The sequence below is a fragment of the Zonotrichia albicollis genome, unplaced genomic scaffold (assembly GCF_047830755.1).
Source record: "Zonotrichia albicollis isolate bZonAlb1 unplaced genomic scaffold, bZonAlb1.hap1 Scaffold_257, whole genome shotgun sequence".
Lineage (NCBI taxonomy): Eukaryota > Metazoa > Chordata > Aves > Passeriformes > Passerellidae > Zonotrichia > Zonotrichia albicollis.
In genome coordinates this window covers 5,251,539-5,260,999 of record NW_027428429.1, presented here as the reverse complement: position 1 = coordinate 5,260,999, position 9,461 = coordinate 5,251,539, and the positions used below count along the sequence as shown (strand labels likewise).

At 50.8% G+C, this 9,461-nt stretch overlaps 1 protein-coding gene across 1 annotated transcript in view; it reads left to right on the top strand.

The window, feature by feature from the left end:
- Window positions 1-5,370: 5,370 nt before the first annotated feature.
- Window positions 5,371-9,461, top strand: part of LOC141727898 (uncharacterized) — a 143,392-nt gene continuing 139,301 nt past the window's right edge. Inside the window, exons 1-2 of the mRNA XM_074534187.1 lie at window positions 5,371-5,479; window positions 6,426-6,489. Coding sequence (XP_074390288.1) covers window positions 5,371-5,479; window positions 6,426-6,489 — 173 coding nt within the window. The remainder of the gene's footprint in view (window positions 5,480-6,425; window positions 6,490-9,461) is intronic.

Sequence of the window (9,461 nt, the reverse complement as noted above, 5' to 3'; positions counted from 1 at the left end):
CGATAAGGAGGCAATAATTTTTCTCTTGAGATCTTGGTGTCTGTTGCTGTTATCTCTATCCAGATATGATAATGAGAAGAATTTCTTGATTATCTTTTCTATTCCTTGAGCTAGTTACAAAAAGTATCTTACATCACATAGTTTATATTTTTATATTATGCTATAGCCAAAAACTATATTTACCACACTACTTAAATTAATGCAGCATTACTTAAAAGATATTATTACAGCATAATTTTCCAACATAACACATGTAGTATTCATTTAAATATTTGCAAAGAGCCAATCATATAATACACATCTATAGTACTGCCCTTTCTGGCCTCCCATCCCACCCTTTTGGTCCCTCCTCTGTGTCCCATTCAGGGTCCCCAGGTGCCCTCTCACTGACCATTCCTGAGGCCTTTCCTTCCATGTCCCCTCTCAATCCTTTGCCTTTCTTCCCAGCCACTGCAGAGGGGTCCCCCTGTACAATTCCCTGACTCACCCCCCACTCCCACAGCATCTCCCAGGACTGTTGGTTTTGTCCCCACCCATCCTCATTCTTCTGTCCCCACCAAGCCCTTCCCTTGCACTCCCATGTCCCTACACCTCAATTCCTTTCTCCTCCCCTGTACCTCACACCCTGCTCCTTCTACACTTCTACACCCCCAGCCCTGTCCCCTGGGCCCTCAATTGATCCCAGATCAGTGTCTTTGGGTCTCCCCCCACCTCAAACAGATCTCCTTGGAGGCCCTGAATTCCCATCCCTCTGCCTGCGCCCTGCTCCCTGCACCCGTGTGTCACCCCAGCCCCACAAGGTCCAGTCCGGACCCTGCCTTTGTTCTCCTTTTCAGGCACTCCTGGAAGGAACCCAAGATGATCTGCGAGAGGTGAGTGGGCTGCTGGCATTGGAGGGCATCCCCTCAGCGAATTGGGGGACTGTGGTGTCCCCCCATCCCTTGCTGGCACCGGGGACATCCCAGTGACCAGCGAGGTCTCCTGGTCTCTCTGCAGTTGGATTTAGACAATGTCGCGGTCCTGGAGACGCCTTTGGTGGGTACCACGAGTTCTGCCGGTGTCAGACCCTCCCCTTGCCTGGCCACCACAGCCCAGGCCATCCCAGTCTGTCCCAGCACAGCCCAGTGCACCCCTCCTGACAGCCCAGAAAATGCCCTGCCCCATGGCTCCTCCCCAGGGAAGCCTTTGCCCAGGGCCCTGCTGCATTCCATCCCTGTCACCCCAGGACCCCCTGGATGAGCCAAGACCCAGCCCCTGCCCCAGCTGTGCCTCTTGGCCAGGAGCCCAGTGCTTCTGGGCAGCAGCACAGCAGCTCCTGCACCCCATTGCTGCCACAGCCCCTTCCCCAAGGCCCCTGCTCTCCCCTGCCTCCCAGTCCAGCCCAATGCCCTGAGTGTGTCTCTAACACTGTCTTTATTTCCAGTCCACTCTGCGTTAAGCATTGAAGCAGGTGTGTTGTTTTCTGGGGCAGCAGGACCTGTCTGACCAATGAGGAGGTGAGCCACGCCTGCAGGGACAGGGGTGGGGACAAGGCCCCTCTCACATCCCAGTGGAAACAGAGGGGTGACGTTTTGGGCTTTGTGTTTTAGGATTCTAAGTGGTGCTGACATCTGTGTCCTGTCCTCCTCTGGTGGCAAGAGGGGATGATCGATCCTGGAGGATCCCTCTGAGCCCAGGGCCATTTCCCTGAATAATCAAAAAACCCTGTCAGCAAAGCTGTGTTCTGCATTCATGTCTCTATGTCTCTCTCCGTGCGTTTGTCCTTGTGCCTGGATTTCCGCTCTCCCGCTCTCTCCCGGTGTGCAGGGGAGCTCGGCCTAGGTTCTGGTCACTTCATGCCAGGCTCTGCTGCCCCTACACCATCCCCCCACCCAGGTTGTTTGCTGTGGGTTGTGTGGGGTCTGGTGGTGGCAGTTTGAGTGGGTGAGTGGGTGTGCAGGAAGAGCCAAGAGCAGATGCTGGCTGTGATCACCACTGTGGTGTTGTGGGTCCGATCCAAAAACAGTTTACAAAATATATTTCCGAAGGAGTTTCTTTCTTCAATATAGAAATGTGTCTATTTAAAAAAAAACTAAAACAGTTTATTTTTGTCAAAAATATATTTATTGATGTTGAAATTTGGTTCTGGGTTGGATGGGGCTGCTGGGTCTACCTAGTTCTGTGGTGGAATGGGACTCTGGGGTTTCCCCATGTCTGGGGTGGAAGAAGGATGCCAGGTCTACTTGATCTGGATGTTCCTTGGAGCCCAGGTGTGTCCAGCTCGGGAGGGTGGTACTGGCCGGCTGCAAGGTCTGCCTGGTCCCTGGGCCAGGTGCAGCTGCAGCAATACCCAGAGATGTGAGGGTGGCAACACTGTGGTGCCCAGACCTAATGAGAACTGCTCTGTCCAGCTCTGGTGGGACTAGGACCAGTTTCAGAGTGGGCGACGAGACCGGCTGTCACCGGCTGTCACCAATGCTAACCAAGGGCTTGCTGGTTTTCTCTGCGTCCAGTTACTCCATTGAGGGAGCCGCTGCCGCTGGCACCACCCTGGGGAAGCCTCACAGCAGAACTGGCGCAGGGCATTGCCCTGGCAGAGGGGCAGGGAAAATGTCCTGGCTATGAGCAGCAGAGCAGAGAGAAACCCACTGGCCCAGGCAGCTGCTGCTGTGTGGGCACAAGCTCTGCTGGCCAGGAGGGTACCAGAGTGACCACAAGGCTTTGCAGATGGAGACAGAGCAGACATAGGTCATGATGGGGAGAAGAGAATATGCTGCTCCAAGGCAGAAAAAGAGGAAAATTACCTGTGCAGCCCATTCCCCTTAGGAGATATCCCTGGTATCCCGGAGTGTCTTGGGCTGAAATGCAAGATGTAACCAGAAGTATTTATTCTATCATCATCGGCTGAAATCAAGTGAGGCAGTGTTCTTTATCTCTTCCTGACCCAATCCTCCCTTCAGGGAGGTATCTTCTGTTAATGGACCACTGAGTCTCACTGCATGACTGATAAAAATTACATCACCCCATTGGGAGATTGCGGGAACTCAACACATCACTCCTGATGTCCAGGGTCGCCGAGACAACCCTTGGGGGGCTCGGAAGTCCTGGAACGTTGCCAGAAGTGCTTGGTGGCTGGACTTTGATCCTGCACGGGACAGGACGCAACACCTGTATGAGGATGAGAGGATCACACGGGGATAAGTGGTGAAGGGATAGATTAATTATAGAGTGAAAACACAGGTTTTAGAATCTCGGTACAGGGGAGTTCTAGGAGACAACATGGAGGAATTAGGGCGTGTCCTGCCCTTCTTCTTCTTCTTGTCATTCATCTTTGATGGTGATGGTGGCACCTTGAGATTGGTTCTTACTGAATGTGCACTTGTCAATAAGGGTGAAAGGTATTGGGAGGAAAAAAAAAGTATATTACACGTAATTTTTGGTATAAAAATAAGCGGCCGCCCTGAGGGAGGTCAGTGTGCTCATGGCTGGCTTGCTGTGCGGACCTCTGTCAGGCCGGGAGAAAATATTGTAGATAAGAATTAATAAACAACACTGAAGAACTGAAAAACCTGAAGACTCCTTTCGTCCTTTGGACCGCGGGCTGCCCCAAGGCCATCCAGAGCCTTACCAGGCCATTTCAACAGCCGAGACAGGATATTTGGCATCCCTGGGTGGGCTACTCCCTCTTGACTTGGACAAATTCCTGGGAGAGCACTGATAACTCCTTGGGAGAGAAGCTAGAAAACGATCGAGACAGTCGGAAGAAAAAAAAACAGCAGTCACTGAGAATTGCACCTCTCAGCTTCTGCCGAAGAACGTTCGTAGCAGAACAGTCCAGATCGGAACCAGAGAGGCGCCTCTGGATCCATCTCCTGTGACCTGCTGGACGGAGATCGGGAGCCTTCGGACTGCTCTGACGACAGAGATTCGGTGAGGTGGTCAAAAATTAAGAACATCGGGGGCACACTCTCCCAAGAACAGCTGGGAATTTTGTCTGCCTTACAAGGCGTGGCAGAAACATACACATCCGGGATTACAAAGAAAGAGCTCAAATAACTTCTGTTTTGGGTGAGACTCAATTACCCGTTTTCAGAGACGCATCTGTTGTTTGAAGTGGGGTTTTGGCAAGAAATTAATAGGCATCTTTATCTTTTAGCCACGAAAAAAGACAAGACAGCCTTGAAATTGCTGTCTCCGGCAGGAATTATGTTAGAAGGTATCTCAGTGCAGTCAAAAAGACGGGAAAGGAAACAAGCTGTTGCGGGTCCCTCAGAGGCAGTGGGAGAAGAGCAAGGCTCGAGACAGAGATTGGCTCTGGCCCCAGCTAGCCAGGGGGAAAAAGCTCTCGAGGAACGGGAGCAGTGAGCAATGTCATTGCCTCCAATCCCACCACCCAGAAAGCCCAAGAGATCCCTAAAACACCCTGAAACCCCAGAGAGTACGGGGACTTCAAGCTCCGACTCAGGCTCAGATGATAATATCTTACTCCCGGAAGAGTTGAGGTTTTCTCCTCATGAGCCAGAGGGAGTAGGGATGGGAAAAGCAGTGGAGTTGGAATGGGGGGTCCGAGGGGGAGAGAAGGGGTCGAGGGAAACGCGTCCCCGGGTCAAGCACAGCGGCGCGGCAACAGCGGTGCAGGCTGGCGGGGGGAGCGAGTGAGGAGGTGATGGGAGACAGGGATTCTGGTGCGGCTTTTGCGAGCGCAGCGCTGGGAGTGGCGGCTGCCTCAGCCGGCACGGTGCCAAAGATGCGCGCGAGGGGCAAGACGCGCGGAACCTCTGGGGAGGGGTCTCAGACCGGTGAGGCAGCGTCAGGCACGGGCAGCGAATTGGGAGAGGCTGCACAGCCCCAATCGGCTACCGTAGGGAGACGCAGGGGACGCGCGGTTGTGATTTCAGACCCGGAAGTCGGGACGCGGAGGTCAGCTCGTATCGCGGGTCGGGCCCGGGTGCTGGCGGAGGGTGGATTGCGCGCACCGGTGGGAGGAGTGGATACTGCGTCAGAGGAGGAGGAGAGAGAGTCAGGGACAGATCGTAGGGAGAAGACTTCAGAGGCGGAACGGGAGGGAGAGAGTGACGTCAGCTCGGGAGAGATGGGGGGCGTTTCCGAAAGCACGCATGCGCGGAAAGCAGAACGCGGTCGGAGGCGGGTCTGATCCCCTGTGACGTCTCGGGCGAGGAGGAGACGTGCTCGGGGTTCCACATCCCGGGGCTCCACCCCCTCTCCAGTCCCGGTGCCTTCAGTCCAAACCCTTGGGGCCCAAGCCTCTTCCCTCCAAGGGAGACGTTCACGTATTCAAGCTCCATTGTCAGCTGAATCAAAATCCATGCAGACTCGGTCTCAAACAAGATTGCAGATACGGCAGTCTGAGAATGGGGGGCAGTCGAGTTCATGCCGTCATCCAAGCTGTCCAGTCCAATGACAGCGCCACCTCATGGGGGGATGACCAAAGTGCCCGACATGCCAGACCTGTTTGGTGGAGCCACAGCGCTGTCTCGTGGTGAGACTGCAACAATGCAGCGATTTTTTCCAACAACGTATAAGAAGAAATGTACGTCTAAGAAAACAATGACAACGCAACAAATGGATTATCCTTTGACTTCGGGATTTCGCAAAGACAAAGAAAATTTAGATGAAGCACAGCAACAAGGAGAGGACATCATACAGATCACAGCAGAGGAAGGTGTTCCGGCGTGGATGCTGTCGGCAGCGGAAGAAGCAAAAATCTTCTTGCATTCTTTGGATACAGCCAAAAAGATATATCAACAGGATTCTCAAGTTTCCTTTTCAGATTTAGGAGCGAGGCCAAAAACCTCAAAGCAAAGAATAAGGTACAACGAATCACCGATGACCTCCATGACTCCACTGTTCATGCAGATACCAATGGAGTTTCCAGAGGAGGAATTTCAACAGCCGGTGAAGACGATGGACTAGAAGCGCATCAGAAAAGCGTTGGCAAAGGACAAGCATTTATTTCCAGGTTCAGGAGATTTGACAATGCCGGTGACGTATGACGCCCAGGGACAAAATCCGAGATGGGAAAGGATGGGTCATGGAACACACAAAGATTTAGGGAAGGCAGCTCAAACTTTTGGGCTGGATTCACAATATTTCAAACAACTGTTAAGGGGGACATTTACCACGTATGACCTTACGCCATACGCTATTCGAAGCATTGTGGCAATGATTCTCACTGACACACAGAGTCTCGTCTGGGAAAAAAGATGGAGAAAGTATCTTTCAGAGTTGGGAAATAGATATCAAGGTGGGCCAAACGCGAATCTCACAGAAGCACAGTTAGCAGGACAACCTCCGGATGACAACCCAGGGGAACAAGCAGTGCGGCTTCCACGAAGAGTGTTAAATGACATCAAAGAAGCAGCGCGAATGGCAATCATGCAAATTACGCCAACAGGAGCTCCGGATGTTCCGTTCTCTTGCATCAGGCAAGGTCCCGCAGAACCATTCATGTCGTTCATCGATCGACTCACGCAAGCCGTGGATCGACAGGTGACGATTGAAGAAGAGAAGAGGCTTCTCTTGGAGAGCTTGGCTTTTGGCAATGCCAACCCGGATTGTCAACGGGTCATTAATGCCATGCCAGGATGGCCATCCTTGGCAGAGATGGTGGAGGCATGCAGCAAGGTGGGGACACCTCAGCATGTCACATCGATTGTGAAGAACGAGTTAAGAAAGGAATGGGAAGAACAGATAAAGGGACACTCAGAGAGACAATCGGAAGACAAGGCATTGGAAAAGATGCTAGAAAAAATACTTCATCAACAGAACGAGAACACAAAGTTCTTGCAACAATGCAAAAGAAGAGCAATCCCCCAGGAGGACAGTGTTACAAATGTGGGGCATTTGGACACATGAGAAAGAATTGTCCACAGACACATACACCAGCACCAGCGTAAAAAGCAGAAAGGCCAATTTGCGCGCAGTGCGGAAGAGGGAGACACTCTGTGAAAGAATGCTATTCTCAGACAGACGTGGAAGGAAATCCTTTACCGTATCCAGGAAATGACAGAAGGAGCGTGGGAAATTGCCAGCACGCTCAGACACAAGTGCTGGCGGTGACGCAAGAGCAGACAGGGCAATCATCAGTGAGCGACAAGCAGAGGCCCTCAGCAAAACCCTCAGTCGATTCCATGCCGACCCAGACCTCCTCCCACCAGGGGCACAGTGTGCATTGGCAGCTTCTAAATTAGTATGCTTCCTAGGCGAAAATCATGCAGAGATACCAACGAGTATCCGCGGAGATTCATACAAAAAGCAAGATTTCTTGATAGTTGGACAAGACAAATGCAGCATCCTTGGACTCATTGTTTATGCTACGGTTGTCTCTGCAGACAAGAATACAGAATTGACGGTTCTGGCAAGAGCGCTTAGTCCGCCATTGACTGTGCCAGAAAATACTGTGGTTGCGAGAGCTTTCGCCTTGCCGCCACACGCCATTGGATTAGTCATGTCAATCTTCGACGAGGGTTTCCTATGAAGGAGCATGTTGAGGTACATACTACATGGGTAAAGCACATAGATCGAGATCGACCCACACTCACGTGCCAATTGACATGCGGAGACAGGACGATAGCAATCAGAGGCATCCTCGACACAGGGGCGGATGTCACAGTAATATCGTACATCTTTTGGCCACGCAATAGGAGCTTGGTCGCGCCCTTGGGTTCTCTCTCAGGCATAGGGGGAGTATCTCTGTGTCTGCAGAGCGAGAATTCCATAGTTGTCACAGGACCAGGAGACAAGACGGCAATCATTCGTCCTTTTGTCGTCCAGAAGCCGATCACAGTCTGGGGTTGAGACCTTTTGGCACAATGGGGCGCAAAGATCGAAGTGGATTTTTAATCGGGGTCACTGCGGTACTTGCCACATTGAAGTTGACGTGGAGAACAGACGATTCAGTTTGGGTGGATCAGTGGCCCCTTGAGCGGAAAAAGTTGAGTGCTTTAAAAAACCTGGTCCAAGAACAATTGCAGAAGGGACACATCAAACCAACAGACAGTCCTTGGAATTCTCCAGTGCTTGTCATCAAGAAAAAGCTATCAGGCAAATGGAGGCTGTTACATGATCTCAGGAAGATCAATGAAGTCATAGAAGACATGGGACCACTTCAGCTGGGACTTCCATCTGTCTCGATGATTCCCAGAGATTGGCCGCTTGTGGTCATTGACCTCAAGGATTGTTTTTTCAGTATCCCACTCCATCCGGATGACACTCCGAGATTCGCCTTTTCAGTTCCGAGTATCAACAAGGAAACGCCTCTGCAGCGGTACCATTGGGTGGTTCTTCCACAAGGACTAAAAAATTCTCTGACGATCTGTCAATGGTACGTAGCACGAGCTTTGGCACCAGCACGGAAGAAGTTTCCGAAGGTGAAAATCATTCATTATATGGATGATTTGCTCATTGCAGCATCAACACAACAGGAGCTGCAAGAAGCTCGTGACTGTGTGATCGCAGAAGTGCAAAAGGCGGGTCTGGAAATCAGCATTTAAAAGATTCAAGAGGTTGCGCCTTGGAAATATCTAGGGTGGAAGATTTCAGAGAGAACAATAAAACCTCAGAAAATGGAGATCAGCACAAAGGTCAGCAATTTGCATGATTTACAACAGCTTTTGGGAGAGATCAACTGGATGAGGCCAAATTTGGGAATCACAAACAGCGACATTCCAGCATTGCTCAATCTTTTGAGAGGAGACACAGACATTCGATCTCCCAGGACACTCACGCAAGAAGCGAAGAGAGAGTTGGAGAAAGTCACAGATGCGATACAGAAAAGGCAGGCACATTGATTTGTTCCAATGTTGCCTTTTCAGTTGGCAGTGCTGGGGAAGAAAACACAGTTTCATGGTTTTATCTTCCAATGGGATGAATCACAAAAAGACTCTTTGATAATCATAGAGTGGGTTTTTCTACCATACAGGCCTTCAAAGACGATTCTCACGGATTTAGAGATGGCAGCACAAATCATCATAAAGGCGAGAACAAGGTTGCTGACAATGGCAGGACGGGAATTCTCAATCATCAGATTACCTCTGAAGCAAGCCTATTTCAATTGGGCAATGCAACAATCGAAAGACTTATTTATTGCATTGTTAGCTTTTCCGGGAATTTGCACAATCCATTTTCCACAGCATAAAATACTGCAATCACAAATATGTTACAGAGTGAAACCAAGAATAAGTGAAGAACCTTTGGACGGGATCATAGTGTTCACTGATGGCTCAGGGAAGACACACAAGTCGGTGATCATGTGGAGGAACTCAACGACAGGGGATTGGGATTCAGATGTAAAGACGGTCCAGGGCTCTCCACAAATCGTGGAGTTGGCAGCCGTTGTCTGAGAGTTTCAGTTGTTTGAACAACCTCTCAATCTGGTCACAGATTCCGCATATGTTGCGGGTGTGGTCAAGCAATTGGAGGGTTCGCTCTTGAAAGAAGTCAGTAATGAGGTTTTATGCTCA